The sequence below is a fragment of the Castor canadensis genome, chromosome 10, assembly GCF_047511655.1.
Source record: "Castor canadensis chromosome 10, mCasCan1.hap1v2, whole genome shotgun sequence".
Lineage (NCBI taxonomy): Eukaryota > Metazoa > Chordata > Mammalia > Rodentia > Castoridae > Castor > Castor canadensis.
Genome location: NC_133395.1, coordinates 12,638,589 through 12,656,701, shown reverse-complemented (window position 1 = coordinate 12,656,701; position 18,113 = coordinate 12,638,589). Strand labels below are relative to the sequence as shown.

At 44.7% G+C, this 18,113-nt stretch overlaps 1 protein-coding gene across 2 annotated transcripts in view; it reads right to left on the bottom strand.

The window, feature by feature from the left end:
* The window catches only part of Stk24 (serine/threonine kinase 24), a 93,135-nt gene that overhangs the window by 38,968 nt on the left and 36,054 nt on the right, over window positions 1-18,113 (bottom strand). For both annotated transcript variants that reach the window (XM_020183307.2, XM_074043104.1), the window contains exon 2: window positions 16,007-16,237. In XM_020183307.2, the coding sequence (XP_020038896.1) occupies window positions 16,007-16,237 (231 nt within the window). The remainder of the gene's footprint in view (window positions 1-16,006; window positions 16,238-18,113) is intronic.

Sequence of the window (18,113 nt, the reverse complement as noted above, 5' to 3'; positions counted from 1 at the left end):
TGTCAGAACAGCACGCATCTGTCTAGAGCCAACCTGCTCATTCCAATCATTGCTTCAACTTTAAAATGAGGACACACACACACACACACACACACACACACACACAAAGAAAGACCAGAAAATCACAACAGAGGGCCCAGGAATATTTATGTCACATTACTCACTCCTCACGGTGCTTTCAAACTCTGGAGTCTCTAATTAACCAAAGTGACTACAAACAGCTCCATTTTCAGGAACTGAAGTGGGGTTTGCTTGCACAGCCCCATGGTAGGCCCCAGGCTGGGCAGGGACCTATGGCCCCTCCTCTTCCTCAGCCAGCAAGGGTGGGGTGGGAACAGCAGAGGGGCAAGCAGACAGCCCAGCAGCTGCACCCACCTGTCCAAAGGCTCAGAGCAGGAATCCTTCAGGTGAGTAACTCAGGAGCAGAAACGCACAGTATCTGAACAATTCCTATGAACTCGGGCTCATAGGGAGAATTCAGTGGTATACTCCAATACGGCTCGAAATGAGACTCGTGTGGCACAAACAACATTCTCTGTGCTCCCACTGTATGACCAGCATAGTAAGCAGTGCTGCCAGGGCCTGCTCCCCTTCCACGGCCCAAAGTTCAGTGTGGCTTTCCATTGTCTCTTTGTAGGTTCTGTTTTTTGTCTGCATTTCTTTCTGGTGGCACTGGGGTTTAAACCCAGGGCCTCACACTTGCTGGATTGGTACTCTACCACTTGAGCCTCGCTCGCTCCTTAGCCCTTTTTTACTTTAGTGATGTTTCAGATAGTGTCACAATCTTCCCACCTATGGCTTCCCACATAGCTGAGATTACTGGCACACACCATCACACCTAGCTTACTTGTGCCCAGGCTGGCCTGGAACCAAAATCCTCTGGTCTTGGCCTCCCGAATAGCTGGGGTTATAGACATGTGCCAGCCCCGCCCCCCCAGCCAGTTCTGCTGCTTTACAAGAAATTTCTTATACCTCCCTTATTCTCCTGGGCTCACAGCCCTCAATGCCAGAGCTCCTCCCACTGTCTCTAACACCAATCAAGCGTCTTTTCTTGGAGTTGCTGCCTAGCTCTCCAGCCCTAAGTCACTGGAAACTTTAAGAAACTGATCTAAGCAGCCACTGGGGTGGCAGGGGGGGGGGGTGGTCCTTACTTTGTCCAAACCCTGGCTACTTCCCTCCTACCCCAGATGAGGGGCCTTAACTGACTCTCCAAGAGTGACTGTGTAGCCCCTCTTCCACTGACCAGCAAAGCCCATATTCAGGTGACAAGTGCCTGTTCATCGGTCTCTTGCCTCACTACGGTGAAGCAGATCTGGGACAGAGCCCACCTCTGGGCTCCCTCTATGAGGTAGGTGCACAGAGAGGTACAGCTCAGGAAACACACAAGTCAGACACTAACCCTAGGGCAAAGCCATGGAGCCCTAGAGGAGGCTGAGGACCAAGGGGAGTAAAAGCCTTCGAACTCCACACAAAGATGATTTCCACATGGTCAGAGTGTGCTGCAGGAGGGGAGGCTGGCACAGGGAATCCTAGGACCAGTGGCAGGTTCTACAAAGCAAATGCCTGAGAGGATTACCTTCGGAAGGGGAAGATATTTCACGTGCCAGGTCGTTAGGGCTCACACAGCATCCAGCTTCACCAAGAGATCTCAATTCACCAGAGAGGTTTTGTAAACCTAGCTAACCATGGACACTAGTGCATACGCAGTAGTGGGTAAGAGACCCAACAATTAGTTGCTCAAAGGCAGCAGCAGAAAGTCAGAGCCCAAGAACGTGACCTCTTGATGACAGATGCACCAATGGGCCCATTCTACTTTCCTGGATCTAAGATGAAGGCTCAAACTATTAAAACCAGGAAAAGCACTATCAAATGTGGTACATTATTAATGAAGAAGTGAAGCTAGCGCTCACTTACAACCTTGGGCTTATGGCTTCTCAATACCACCTGGAGCTCACTGTTTGTACTGCTGCCTTTCTCTACAGCACTGCAACTCTGTCCACAGTCCAGGGAAGAAAGGACAGTGACTACAGAAGGTTCAACATGCCCATAGAAAGCCAGACAATGGTGGAGTGCTAGAAGGCAGAATGTGTGACGCTAGAAGGCAGAATGTGTGACACCAGAAATCAGTTTCACAGAATGGTCTACGCTAGTCAGAGCCACGTGAGCCCTGTGCATGACCATCAGCCTGAAAGGAAACCCTTAAGACGAGCATAGAGATGGGTGCAAGTCTTAGAACACAGGGCACAAGAGATGCTTCCCTTCTTGAAAAGCGTGCAAACTGTCCTAAGATGTTCAGTGAGGCTCATGATGACTCCTGCTGACCACGGCCAGTGGCCACAGACCGAGCAGCCGCTCTGCAGGAGGCATTGTGCACCTGCAGAACCCAGCCATGCAAAGCCCACTGTGATGTCTTCCACCCACAGTGTTAAACACTGAACTCACTCTGCTTACTGTCCCCAAGGGAGGTGGGACGAGATGGCACTGATAGCATTCTCTCAGCAGCCATACTTCAACTTCCAAAGATTGTGACCTTCAAGCAGTAAAAGGTCAAGTTCACTCAGATTTTTCCCAAGGACACAAGTTAAAATTTCTCAACCCTGCAACCTAACCATTTTCTTTTTTAAGCACTTACATAACATCTTATTGGCATATGACAATTTACAAGGGTCCCAAACTTAATTGAAAACCAAAAAAAAAAATTACCACCACAAAACTCACTAGGAAATGCTACCATGCTCAGACAGATCCATTCCCGAGTAAGAAAGCAACAGAGTAGGTGGAGGCGGGACCCTGTCAACAGCGAGCACACCTGTCCGAGGCTGCCATCCACATCCTAGTCTACAGCGTGGCTCTGGAGAAATGCAGATGCTGGTCCACTGAACCTTATCCTAGTCTAGCCCCAGCCCCAGGCAGAGATCACTACCACAGTGCTTACCAGCAAGGTCGCTCAGTTTCAAGCACAGAGACTCATATGGCAAGAATGGCTTGGCCTTTTCTCACTCAAGAGGGTGAAAAGACAAAGCCATAAAGAGTTGCTCAGAAGCCAAACAAAATGGTGCCTGCCTGTAATCCTAGTTACTAGAGAGGTGGAGATATGAAGGAGCTGGCACGTACAAGGCCAGCCTGGGCAAAGTTAGCAAAACCCCCTCTCAACCAATAAGCCAATATAGCCCCATACACCTGTCATCCCAGATATACAGGAAGGTTGAAATCTGAGGCAAAAATGAGAGATCCTACCTGCAAAATAAAGCAGGAAAGAGCTGATAATACAGCTCAAGTGGTAGAGCACCTGCCTATGAAGGGAAAGGCCCTGAGTTCTGAAAAAGTGGCACACAAATTCAAGACCACCATCTCAGGAGATTTCCTGTCCTCAATGACCAGTGCTTTTTTCCCACCTATTTTTAAGTCCAGTGGAGGAAAGGCTACCTGTTCCGTGGAGTGGCTGAGCCCTCATCTTGGCTGGAAGCAAGAGAAACAGCTTCCAGCTCAGCCCACGTGCTCAAGGTGTAGATGGAAGCAGATCTGGGGTTGCTAAGGCAGATGCAGGTGTGCCTGGGCAGTGCTGACACAGCAGCTGACCTGCTTCCAAGCCCAGTGAGGTCACATGCCTGCTGGTATCAGGCTGGCATCCCTTTGAGGGAAAGTGAGCCACTGATCAGAACCAAAGGCCTTCCAAAGGCAAGTTCTTACCACAGGCTGGCCCCAAGGTCCCTGAAATCAAGAAATCATGTACTCTTGCATTTGGCATATTTACAGCCCATTTCTTCTAGGGATAATCCTGTCTGCCTCCAAATGGGAACTCAGCTTCCAAAAAGAAAAGTATCCAGAAATAAAGATATGCCTAGAATAGGAGGAGGAGAGAAAGGCAAGAGGTCTCCATGCCCCACCTCCGTGCAGACAGAAAAAACAGCATTTCCTCAAAGAACAGCTAGGAAGCAATGATTATTTTTAAAGAATCAACGTCTGCTACTAAACATTTCAACAAAACTCAACTAACTCCATCTGACCACACTTGCTGAAAATATGCCATCAGTAACGACTTCTAAATCCAAGTCCAGGGTCGGCATCGGTGGCTCACATCTATAATTCTAGCTACTCAGGAGGAAAAATCAGCAGAATTAAGGTTCGAAGTTTGAGAGACCCTATCTCAAAAATACCCAACCCAAAAAAGGACTTGAGTGATAGAGTACCTGCCTAGCAAGCCAGAGGTCCTGAGTTCAAAGCCCAGTGCTGCCAAAAAATAAAAAAATCCATATCCAATCTCATACCAACCTTGACTAGAAGCAAGAGACCAAGCTTACACATATACACAAACGATAAAGGAACAGCTTCCGTGTGCCCTCGTTTATAACCAACCTCGTCATGGACCTGTCTCCACAGATCACATTTATAATGACATTAACAAGTCATCAGATTCAACTGAAGCATATCATCAGAAAGCCAATCTCATCTAAATCAACCAAAAATAACTAAAATTCAGTAAGCCAACTTGAGTACCTGATCCACTGTAGCAAGGCTAGGTCTATGTAGTATGTTACACAGATTACTCTCGGCTCTTCAGTCACTCAATGTCAAGACACAGCTACTTCCCAACTAGCTGCACACCTTGCGAAACTGTTTCCACACTTCCATTACACACATCTCACAATCTTCTCTTCCTAGGGCAAATGCCCGCAGGCATTTATTTGGGGGGAGGGGAGAATCCACTCATAAATAGCTTTGAGAAGGAGGGTGTTTTGTGTTTTTAAACTTGAATCCCAATGTTTTAGATATCTGATCAAAAAAAAGAAGAAAAGAAGTCCCTGCAGGTTAATTTACTTCTCTAAAGATGAATCATCACAACTCTCAAACACCAATAAAACCTTTAGGGTTCAGTGGGTTTCCAAAAGGCAGAAATGTAAACAGGCACATTTCCTGAGATGACAGGGAACTAAGTCCATCCACATCAGTCAACCCTGAGACCACTGGAGGTCTCAATTATTAGACCAAAAAAAAAAAAAAAAAGATGTTAGTAGGGACCTGCCCGGGGCACTGATGTTAAGTGGTCAGGGAAGACAGGTCTCTGCAGAGGGCAGGCTTCCTTCAATAGCTGGAATGACTGCGAGGAGAAGGAATGTCATCACTACATGGTTATTTTCTAGGCTATCCCTAGATAACCATCCACAGGTAAGGAACAAGGCAGTACCAACAAGGAAAGGCGCAAGACCACAAAACCAAAATGACATGTCAACAAAGGAGAGGGAGGGGCAAGGGCTGCCCAGCAGAGCTAGTGCAAGTCATGACTCACTATCCTCGAGGGAGTCTAGTGACATATGCAGGAAAGATGTGTGCCCAGTACCTAAGCTTCTGCATCTACACCATAGTGGGCCCTAGCTACTGACACAAATTCACATTGATTCAGTCAATGTCTGTAACACAGAGGGACCATCACCAAAACACTGAGGAGGAAATGAAACCATGGGTAAGTTAGGCAAGACTTCTCTGGCTGAACTACCCAGGAAATGAGGTAACTGAACCAGGCATGATAGTACACATCTGTAATCCAAGCACCAGGAGGCTGAAGCAGCCTGGGCTTCATGGTGAGACCCTGTCTCAAATAACAAACAAGGTAACCAAAATTAAAAATTCAGCGCTAGGGCAAATAAGATCATTTGAAGATGTCACCTAATAGCCTCACATTGCAGGGAAGTATGAACTGATTGCCTCCAAGTCCATGGTCTTGCTCACTTGCTCAAGCTTTTAAAGGATGTCACTGTCATCAGCCACATTCAAAGGGGTGCTGACAAGTGAGCAGAAGCCATGTTCCCCAAGACAGTGTGGGCAAAGAACAGACTGTGCCACCAAGCAGAGGACACACCAAAGGTACCTCTCACAGGGCAGTGCCACCTTGTCCAGTCAATCAACACTTCTTCCTTGTGGCTCTGTAGAAAGTGAAACTACTGACTACATATCTGCAACATTCTTAGAAGGGAGGGGACACAATAAGGAAAACAGTGAGGAGAAATATTTGACAGGACACACCAGGGATGCAACTGTGGGCCAGGCACAAAGCACCTCTGACCTTGAACCCCAACTCAACCACCAACCCCGTAACTGGCAGAAAAAACAAAAAGTAAGAGCTGAGCACCTCCTAAGTCCTTTCCAGCTCTGATAATCTGCTTCTGCTTTCTCTGACTGCTCCCAAGGAACACCATATTAAATGACAAGCTAAATAAATCAGACCAGAAGCTGAAAACTGAAAAGACAAACACACCCAGGGTGTTTGGCAGGTGAGGAACGGTCCTGAAACTAGGTGACCACATGGCAGCCTTCATTCCAGGTCAGGAGATCTCTAGGGATAGGTCTCCAGATCAATGGAGCTTGGGGTCAGGGTAAGCAGTGAAAAGCAGAAAGTTAAGGGGAAAAGGCAAGCAGTCCTCCTCCCATCCTGACTCAATCCTCTCTCTAGCTTCTCTAACAGTACTTCCCCAATGCAAATCTGCAGATCTCTTCCTAAAACCTCTAACCATCTCAACCTTGAGTTGTGTCATCACACAACCCCATCTAGCCCAAAATGCAGAAGGAAAGTACCCAAAGGGAACTTAAAACTAATGTATGATGAATAAATATTTAGTGTTCCAGCAAATTCAAAACTATAGAAAACGACGTGGATCACTGTCAGTCCAAGCCACCCACAACTGTTCCTTCTTCCCACGCACTGTGCCACTTCAGACACTAAAAATATAGAAGGAAAAATTATAAAGCTAATAGAAGAAAAACTTTTAAATATGTTTGTAACCTAAGGGAAGTAGAGGTATTTCTTAAACAGGATCCCAAAAGCAGAAATAATAAGGAGAAAACCTGAAGGATTAGCCACATTAAAATCAAGGATTTTCCAGAACAAAAGACACCTCAACATTAAAAGGAGAACGTTGGAGTCAGAGAAGAAACTACAGTGTCTACAATCAAGAATTAATAGCTTAAATAGACATTTCCAACGTTAGAAGACAGGAAACCCAACAGAAAACTCCAGAAGATCTGAACAAAGAATTCAACAGAAACCACAATGGCTAAGATCACATTTGAGTGCTCAGACTTACTACTTATTAAATAAATACAATTAGCATAACAAAATACTATGTTACGACAGAAGGAGAGCGTTTAAATGTTTTTTTCTATCCATTTTAGTAAAAACTTGGACAAACCATGCTCACCATCATTAGCCAAGAGAGAACTGCATATCAAAACCCAATGAGAAGTTGGGCATGGAGGTGGGAATGGAGGTGTGCATGCCTGTAGTCCTAGCACTCAGGAGGCTGAGGCAGAGGAGAAGAGTTTGAGGCCAGCCTCAGAGAGAGGGAGGGAGAAGGAAGAACTACAGTGTGACACCACTTGCAGCCAGCAGGATGGCTATGACTTAGAACAAAGCAGGTGGGGAAATCAGAAGCTCAATCACTGCTATAAGCGGTCACTTGGGAGAATAGTTGCAGCAGTTCTTCCAGAACAAAAGTTCCTGGAAAGCAACCACAGTTACTATATGACCCAATAATTCCACTCCTCGGTGTACACTCAAGAGAAATGAAAACACGGGCACAGAAAAACACACACAAATGTTCACAGCAATGTCATCTGTAATCGTCCACAAAATAGAAACTCAAATACCCCCAGCTAACAAATGGACAATGAAATGTGAAAATAAATATACATACAAGGGAATACTCTTCAGTGTTATGGTTTGAACCTTACATGTACCACTAAGACTCACGTGTTCAAGGCTTTGTCCCCAGCTGATGACACTACTGGGAGCTGGTGGAACCTTAAAGAGGTAGAGTCTGGTAGAAGGAAGCCAGCTCAGAGGAGGTGCCCTTGAAGGGAGCTATCAGGACCCTGGCCCCTCCTTCCATTCTTTGCTTCTTGGCTGCCATGAGGTGAGTAGTTTTGAATTACCACAACCCAAGGCAAAGGGGCCACTTACTATGGAGCAAAACCTCGGGAAGGATGAACCAAAATAAATCTTTCCTCCTTTTAAGTTGGTTACCTTGGATATTTTGTCACAGCGGCAGAAATCTAACACACTCAGCAATAAAAAAAATGAATAAAGACACATGCCACGACACAGATGAGCCTTGAAATCGCCATGTTAAGTAACAGACATCAAGACACAAAACATTACATCTTCTATGACTTCTTTTATGTTCTGTGGTCCAGAAAAAGCAAATCTGTAGAAATGGAAGGTAGCCTGGTAGTCTCCAGTGGCTGGGTATACCAAAAAGAAATGGTGTCACTGCTAAAGGGTTTCTTTATAGGGTGATGAAAATGTTCTAAAACTGTGATGGTTGCCCAACTCTGTGTGCATACTGGAAACCACTGAACTATATATTTTAAATGGGAGAATGGTATGGTGCATGAATGACAGCCTAATAAAGCTTTTTCTCAAAAAAAAAATCAATAAAGAAGAAAGAAAATAGAGAAACATGAAATCTCACTATGGGTGGGAGCATAACAGACAGGATCTTCTGGACAGCCACACGGTGCTCTTAACTGAAACTCGTCACCTACTCCAGAGTACAAAGTCCAGCACGCCACATGGAAAGACACGCAAAAGCTTAAGTCACCAGGGAAATGCCACTTGGAACCACCATGAAGCCAGGCACCAGTGGCTCACGCCTATAATCCTAGCAGCTCAGGAGCAAAGAACAGGAAAATCGTGGCTCAAAGTCAGCTCAGGCAAATAGTTCGTGAGACCCTATCTCAGAAAAAACCCCAAAAACCCATCACAAAAAATGGGCTGGTGGAGTGGCTCACGGTGTAGGCCCTGAGTTCAAACCCCAGTACTGAAGAAAAAAAAAAAGAAGAAGAACCTTTGCACACCTACTAAAATGGCTAACATGAAAAATGCTAGTGCTGGTGGGAATGCAAAATGAGGCAGCCACTCAGGACAATCAAATAAACACAGCCCAGGTGACTCAGTAACCCTTGACATCTATTTATTATCCTAGAAAAACGAAAAACTATGTTCATACAAGAACATGTTTTGTGATTTGTTTTGTTTTTTTGGCAGCACTGGGGTTTGAACTCAGGGCCTTATGCACACTGGGCAGTCACTCTACAGCTTAAACCACTCCACATCACAAACACAACAATGGGATTGGACTATGAGCACATGATAAAAGCGAGAGCACATAAGGGAGGGGTGAGGATAGGTAAGACAGCTAAAATACTAGCTAGCATTTGTTGTCCTCAACGCAGAGAAACTAAAGCAGATACCTTAAAGCAACTGAGGCCAATAGGAAAAGGGGAACAGGTACTAGAGAAAAGGTTTGATCAAAAAGAATTAACCTAGAAGGTAACACACACGCACAGGAAATCAATGTGAGTCAATACCCTGTATAGCTATCCTTATCTCAACCAGCAAAAACCCTTGTTCCTTCCTATTATTGCTTATACTCTCTCTACAACAAAATTAGAAATAAGGGCAAAATAGTTTCTGCTGGGTATTGAGGGGGGGGAGAGGGAGGGGGCGGAGTGGGTGGTAAGGGAGGGGGTGGGGGCAGGGGGGAGAAATGAACCAAGCCTTGTATGCACATATGAATAATAAAAGAAAAATGAAAATAAATAAATAAATAAATAAAAACCACTCCACATCAGCCCTTTTTCAGAGCTAGGTTTTTATCGAAATAGGGTCTCACAAACTATTCGACCGGGCTGGCTTCGAACCGCAATCTTCCTGATCTCTGCCTCCTGAGCAGCTAGAATTACAGCATGAGTCGCGGTACCTAGCACATCAACACTGTCAACACTAGATTCTGGAAAGAAGCCATTACCCTTCAAAAGGTCAGCATGGTATATCCTATCCACATAGGGCTGCAGGCATGACTCAAGAGGTAGAGTGCCTGCCTAGCAAGCACAAGGCCACTGGACTTGAACTCAAATCCAGTATTGCTCAAATAAATAAATATATATATATATATATATACATGTTAAAGCACATAAAACTGTATCCCCAAAAAGTGAATTTCACTGTGTAAAATCTGAAACTCTGCAGCAGGGAAAAGTAAAACCACAGAGTAGCATGTGTACACTAAAAGAGACGGCTCTTAAACGGACTGATGGTGATGGTGCCACAAATACAAAATCTGAACAACTCTTTCACTGAGGGCCATAAAGGGAAAGGTGAGAAAGAAACGTAAGAAAATGGCCAATAACTGACTTAATGAAAAAAATGAGTCATTTAGTGGCTAAGAGAAAAGCATACCATGTTAATATTTTTAAAAATCCTAACTAAAACGCTAAGAAACATGACTAAAATGCTAAAATCTTAAAACACATCAAAAAAAGGCTATAAAAAAAGAGAGGTAGGGAACTTCCCCTGCTTTTTCATTCATTAACACTACTCTAATGCCCAAGGTGAAAATTAAGAACCAGACAATCATTTCCTTCCCTGGTCATGACAGCTGAGGGCCTACCTCCAGACCCAGCAGCACTCCAGACACTAAGCCACACTAGGGAGGAAGAATTCTGTAGCAGGAGCATAAGGAGCCTAGGCTGTTCCCTCTCAGCGTGGGGCACACCAGACCCTGCTGGTGTCCACTGCAGAAAGCTGCAGGGCCGGTCAGCATTTACGTAAGCAATGTATTTATTATCACTGGAAACTGCACAAAAAGCACTCTACGTAAGCTCATGAGTAAGCTTCTTCAGTCTGTCAGGGCCTGCCTTGCAACCCTATCTTCCACCAGAACCCAGAGAAGCCTCTTTCAGACACCACCAACCCCAAATGTCTGGGATGTCACAGTGTCACAGCCAGGCACACACCAGGAGCTACACAGGCTCTGAGCAGTGTTCCAGTGTCCTGCGTTTGGGCCCTTTGCTAGTGATGTTTACAACACCCACAGCTGGCATGGCTGCAGAACTCACACAGTGCAACCACAGTTTGAGAGTCACTCTCTTCCAGCAGAACCTTGGGTATGCCACAAGTCCCAAATGTCAAAGAACATTTCTTACACCTGTTTTCTGAGATGAGAGATCACTGTTTATTGCCCAGGGCATTTTCTCAAGGGGGACACCGGTGACATCTGGGTCAGGCTATCCTGTGTGCTGCAGAACGTGGAGGGGCTTCCCTGGCGTCCACTCACCAGGCACCAGTATCACCAACAACCAGGAATGTCCACCAGCACTGGCCTGGGCACTCAGAAAGTGAAGGAGTAAGCAAGGGACACAGGTCGTCGCAGCAGGCACAGAGAGCGCCATGCATTAGCCCTGGGTGGCCCCGGTTCTCTCTGTGAAAGCTCAGAACACCCATCCTCAGGCTACACAAAGACTTCTCCATGCGAGTCGAGACTTTCTTCTGCGGCCCTTTAAACCTGGTTTGCTGACTCCAGTTTGAATGAACTGCCAGTCAACTCTTACATACTGAAGTATTAAAATAGGGCCTTATTTTCTCCATCTCAATGAAAACGCTGCTGGGACTCTGTCTGTGGAGGGAGGAAGGGCATGAACGAGAATTACATCATAGTAAGAACTTCTGAGGTGTGGGAGAGTTCACACAAGCAAGTATCTGAACTGAGATGCTCTCAGAAGCAAACAACCCATCAGTATTCCTAAATATGTCTGAAACCCGGTCAAACCAAGAACACGGTTTTGTGAGAAAGAAGTGGAGGAAAGGCGTGTGTGAGTGAAAATAAAACCCAGTCGTGTCCCAATGGGATACGTTCATTACCACATGGCTAGACTGATTCTCCCGGGGGCAAAGCATGGCCATTCTGTGCGGTGTGCCTCCCTCCGGAGGTAAAGCTCAGCAGACTGTACTCCAGGGTACTAAGAGGGTGTGTCCCCCTGTCAAGGGGCGGCCCGTGTGATAATTACACAGGGGACAAGCATAGCCCAGACCTAGGGTAACCTCTCAGCAGCCCCTCAACAGATGCTGGGCCTTTACACCAGGAGCTTTCTTAGTTTTTTCCGAGGGTAAAATGAGTGCTGTGTATCTCTCAACTACTGTTTTCCTTTTGGATAAGGAAGGAAGAAATGACAAACCAGAAAGACACAACTTTGAAAAATTACTCTGAAGTGAGAGTATGTACTCGTATTGGACTCAACACCATCAACCTTTTAACCAGAATAAGCTGTACTTTCCAAAAGTCACCGCGGGACTCTCCCATATTTAGGTTCTGGTGAACGCAATGGGGAGAAGCACGCTAACAATTTTTAGGAACTGATGAAAACTTACTGGTAAACCAGGGATCTGAATCCACCATACACAGAACCTGTTTCCTTAATAATGACACTAGGAGAAAAACTATCAAAGAAAGATTTGAAAAGGTCCCTTCCATTCTTCTCCTTTTTGTTTTTTTAATTGGGGTCTCATACCTGATTTGCTTTGGTTAAACTGGCTTGATGTCAGAGACTAAACAAGTTGTTATAAAAGACTACCATAGGGCTGGAGGTGTGGCTCAAGTGGGGGAGGAAGGAAAGGGAATCTTTCCAGGGGCTGGGGGAGTGGCTCAAGTGACAGAACGCCTGCCTAGCAAGCATGAGACCCTGAGTTTAAACCCCTATACTGCCCAAAAAAAAAAAAAGGAAAATCACAAACAAAAGAAAACCTTTCCAAGCCTTACATCCATCAACATAAACAAAGTCTCAACATATGCTCCAATCCCCTAAATTGTCATCAGCTTTGTTTACAACCTGGGGGCTATGAAGTAACCATGATTTGATCACGGCTACACAATCAAAACTGACACTCTTCTGATCCTTGGTGACATTCAGCACCTACTATTTTTAGTCTCTCTTTCTAGACTACATACATGAAATGAAAACAAAATTATGAAACCTCTGAATGTTAACCCAGCAATGGAGAAACCAGTTTCTCATAATCACTTCTTTGTCTTGTCCCACTGTGCAAAAGCCCCTTACACAGTGAAATCCCAAGCCCTCTTTCCAGCTACCTTACAGAATTAAGGACTCCAGTTCTCAGCACTATGGGAAGTTTTTTAAAGGGGCAGTGAAAACCACATAAAGCACAATTATTTCTAACTTTGTGTCAGAGACCCATTTGTCTGACACGTCTATTTAAGCTGCATCTTACTGGACAGTCAGGACTCCACGATCTTAAACATCCTCAGCCTACCAAGACGTGGAGAAGAGTCTCTGACTCACGGAAGGGTCCTCTCCTGGCCAACGGATCACCTGAAACTCATACCTACAAGAACTGCAGCTCTAGGCTCCTGTTCTCCTCACTGTGACAGTCAACATTGTTTCAGAAGAGTAGTTTATACATTTTTAGCCAAATAACTTTTTAGCCAACTGACTTTTAATACCACTTGAGAAATCAAAGGCAATTTTTCACAATGGTAATGAGGTTGTTTCTAGTATTCTTGTGTCATTTATATTTTTTCCTATAGGACAATTTGCCTGGTAAAAAATTTAAAAACACTTTTAGATAGATAGAGTTATCAAAACTTTTCATCCAACCCGAAGGCAGTCTGTGGAGCAGCCCATGAATTATTCCATCTGCCTCAGAGTCAGCAGCTTTGGAAAAGACTGGCCATGTGCACCAAGCCCATTTCCTTTCAAAGGTAGCACACGATTCAATGATACTCCTGCCTCCCAAGTTAGGTGTGCTCCTGGGCTGCACTCTAGCCAGGGGAGGGGACAAATGTAACACTCTGTCTAGGCCTGGACACATAAAACCATCCCACACAAGCCTCCACATTTACTTAAGGCAGTGGAACACAGCCACATGCAAAGACAAGGACAAAAGAGAAGGAAATGGGTGTCTGATTCAGTGCTCAGAGGGAAAGCCCACATATCAGGGCAACCTGTGAGCAAGAGGTAACCTTCCACTATATCTAAGTCCTTCTAATTTAAGGAGTCTTTTACCACAGCAGGCATTATGTCAACTAAATAAAAACACTGGGAAACCCTCCACACATGGTAGGTTGGTCTGAAACCTAATGTTCTAGAATTAGTGACTTAGACAAGAACAGGACCTATTGGATGGGTCACACCTATTTGGCCACAATAAAACTGCCTCCAGCATGCAGCAAGATTCTGCTGCAGAGCTGCGGCAGAAGGTGACATGCTGAACCACCAATCCTTAATTTTCACAGTTACAGGTTAGATGCTATCACCAAAAACTTGTACGAATCTTCTACACTATGTACGCAACACCAGCAAGCCACATGAAATCCAACGTGGACTCTGCTGTAGCACTACTGCTGAAGGCATTTCCTAGAGCACACTGAGTGCTGCAGTGGACAGAGTCCATGTGGACTTCCTTCAGCCACTTGCTTGCTCTTAGTAGAAACAACGTCAAGACAACCTTGTCATTCCCCTGTGGAAGTCTTGCTTGGATCATGAGAATGGTGATACCTACAGCACCTCCCTCTTTGCCCTGATAAGACCCAAGCTGGATGTATCACCCCAACATTTGTTCTCTTTGCTCCTGTTTTCCTTCCATTACCTGGTTTTCTAGGTTTGGCCTCATTGGATACTTTTACTATGAATTACCTTCATGGCAAGGTAATTTTAGAGGTGAGGTATGAACAAATTCAGTTCGTTAAGGAAGGAAACTAACAAGCACTAAGTGAAGGCAGGTTGCTTCACATACTAACTCTCATTTAATTTTTACAACAATGAAAAATATACCATAATTTTCCATTTATGAATGACAAAATAGTTAAGTTTTTTTAAACATTCACTCAAGGCTACATACCAAAGCCAACGATGGCAAGATTCAAGTATAATAATGACATCTGACCCCAAAACTCACTCTTTCCATTTCAAAATGCTACATTTGACTTATGACAGATTGCCATCCTTTACGCAATGGGGGGAAGAAAAGGGTACCACTCAATTCTGATTTCCTCTCAATATTAATTTTGGTAAATCAATGCTTCTGAAAATTTCCAACCTTTATCTTGTATCTTATTATCATATCATCACAAAATCAAAACCTACACTCCCCCTTTCCACATCAGGGCAGATTAATTTAACAGATAAACTCAGGAGAGGAAGAGACTTGGCCTTAATTATCCAAATTTAACTGGGTGCCAGTGGCTCACGCCTGTAATCCTAGCTACTCAGGAGGCAGAGATCACGAGGATCTCAGTTTGAAGCCAGCCCGGGCAAATAGTTCAAGAGACCCTATCTCAAAAAAAAAGAAAAAAAAAAAATCCAAATTTAATGCTGCGTTCCTAAGGAAATACTCATTTCTATCTACAAGGTTTTGGCTTCCACGAGAATTACATCAAATGGTTTTTCTTCACCGATTTAGACTGAAAGATACTCCATTTATGAGCTCAGTGAGATGGACACTGCTAGGAAACTGCACACAGGAGTGCTCTTGGGTTTCCTCAGTGGGGACCGGATGACCCTGACCCTGCAACACCTAACGCGGTCACACATAATCTGTAGTACTCTAATACTGTAGCTTCTGCTGTATTTATTTACTCACCTAGCATTCTTAAAAGTCAAGTGTAGGGCTGGCGGAGTGGCTCAAGTGGTAGAGCACATGCCTAGCAAGCCTGAGGCCCTGAGTTCAAACCCCAGTACCACCAAAAACAAACAAAAAAAGAGTAAACAAACTCACTAAGCACCATTATCAATTCTCAGCAGCAGTTCTGAGAAATCAGCATTAACTTAAAGCACAGCTGATGACTGGAAATATCAGACTAATGTGCTTAGGATCATAAGAACACTAACCAGATACTTCCACCACTACTTACAACCAGCCTAAAATTAGGTGATTAGTGGCTACTGTTACAATAATACGAAACAGTCTTGACCACAAAGTTCCACTCCAAAATACTTTCTTGCTTGAAAGGGAATGTCAGCATCAAACACTGTTACCAAAAATATATTTCTATAGGCGACACTTAAGATGGTAAAGCCATCAAAGCCAGGTTCTTTTGATCACAAAGGTCAAAACATCTCTCCTTCCTCCGAAAACCTGCTGTGCTATCGGAGTCCTTCACACCCGCTGCTCAGCCCAGAGCTGCATCATGGAGCCGGCGATATTTTTAAGTCTTACCTTCAGATAGGATCCATAATATTTGGTTACATATGGACTGTCGCACTGACTCAGCACTGTGATTTCTTGTTGAATGTCCTCTATCTCATCTTCAGCTTCTTCCAGATCAATGATTTTTATGGCAACCACTTTCTGAGTCCGATTGTCAATGCCTTTGAACACCTCACCAAAAGAGCCTTTTCCAATTTTCTCTAGTTTTGTAAAAAGCTCTTCTGGGTCTGCTTTCAGGTTCTGTGGGAGAGAAGGGAAAGCAGGGAAATGTTAGGACTTCCTGCTGCTTCTTATATATTTACAACACTGTGGACCACAGCCCTGGCGAACTGATCATCTCACTGTGCCAAAGACCAAGCTGGCTGTGACCACAGTTCTTCAGGCTGTGCAGGTTAAACTACCAAATGCAGCAAGTGGACAGGCACCAGTGGCTCATGCCCACAGTTCTTGTTACTTGGGAGGCTGAGATCTATCGGAAGGGTTGGGGTTCAAAGCCAGCCTGGACTGAGACCCCCATCTCCAAAACAGTCAGAGAAAAGTAAACTGGAGGTGTGGCTCAAGTGGTAGTGTGACTGCTTTGTCAGCACAAAGCCCTGAGTTCAAACCCCAGTCCCACTAAGAGGAAAAAAAAAAAAACACATCAAGTATGCATCAAGATCAACTGCCCATTTCCCCTGCTAAAACAAAGAGCAGACATATCCTAGTGAAACCACACAGGAAACTGTATTTGTTATTTAAGAATTTTTTGTATACATAAATAAAAATTTTATTTTGTTTTGAGTACTGGGGTTTGAACTCAGGGCCTACACCTTGACCACTCTACCAACCCTTTTTTTGTGATGGATATTTTTCAAGATAGGGTCTTGCAAACTATTTACCTGGGTTGGTTTCTAACCAAGATCCTCCTGATCTCTGTCTCCTGAGTAGCTAGTATTGCAGGTGTGAGCCACTGGTGCCTGGCATTTAAATAAAAAATTTAATGTTTTAAAAAAAAATCAATTGCCCAAATGAAACAGAAAAAAATGGAAAAAGCTCCAACTTTTAATAAAAATTTAAATGCATATTTACTGGAAAATCACTCTTGGGCTGGGATACAGCTCAGTGGTAGGGTGCTTGCCTAGCAAACATAAGATCCTCTGTTCAAGCCACAGCACCAACAAAAAAAAAAAACTATAATGCAAAAATTTCACTTTTCTCCCTACTCTATCCCCAAAATGTCTTAACTTCAGATGTCAGAAGCACATTTATTCAAACACAGGTCAGCTAGCTATATCATCTAACAGAAAGAAAAAAAAGTATTACCCTACCTATAACAGACCATGCTTAAAAGGCCAATACAGTCCTGTGTACCTTGCTTACAGATACTGCCTTCACCTGACAACAGCCAGATGCCAGGAAATAATAAGCAGCCTGTTTTCCTTGTCACATAAATGCGCTCAAGGACTCCAGCTCCTGACTCCTGAGCCAGAATCCAGGTGCCCCTCCTAACAGCTGTCCAGCACAGAAGTACGTGACAGAAGAATTCTCAGCACAGTCACCTATCATTTCCAGAAGCATCTGGAAATAATGTGAGGGGCTGTGTGTCACAAAACTGGGGGGACAGTGCTGACATTTAGCAAGCATCGCCAGGGCACCTTGCCAATCTCAGAACCAGTTACTGCCTAGCCCCAAACACCAGTGGCACCCCAGCAACAAGAACCAGCCATAACCACAGGGCACGGAAGGACCAGAGCCACCAGCACTGCAGGTGCTTTTCCCTCAGAAACTTTGCACACAGGAAAAAGAGGGTGCTGGGCTGATCCTCGAAGGTTTATTAATCTTCCAAAGAAATTGAAATATTACAGAAAAGGAACGAGAGGGGGAAGGGGGAGGGCTGAATGAAGGGAAGAAAGAAGAATGAGAGGGAAGAGCCATCCAGGAGCAGTGACAAGGTCCCCAGTCAGGCACAGAATGTGGCAATGTCAGCAACACTGAATGTGAAGGGCTCGCCAGGTATCAACCACTCACTTGCTTCAGAGGTGAAGCACTCTGTGAGCTCCAAGCACACACATTCCAAGGGGCCTGAGAAACGAGAGGCAGCCCACTTCTAATTGGGAGTCTCTCTGCCCCACAACAT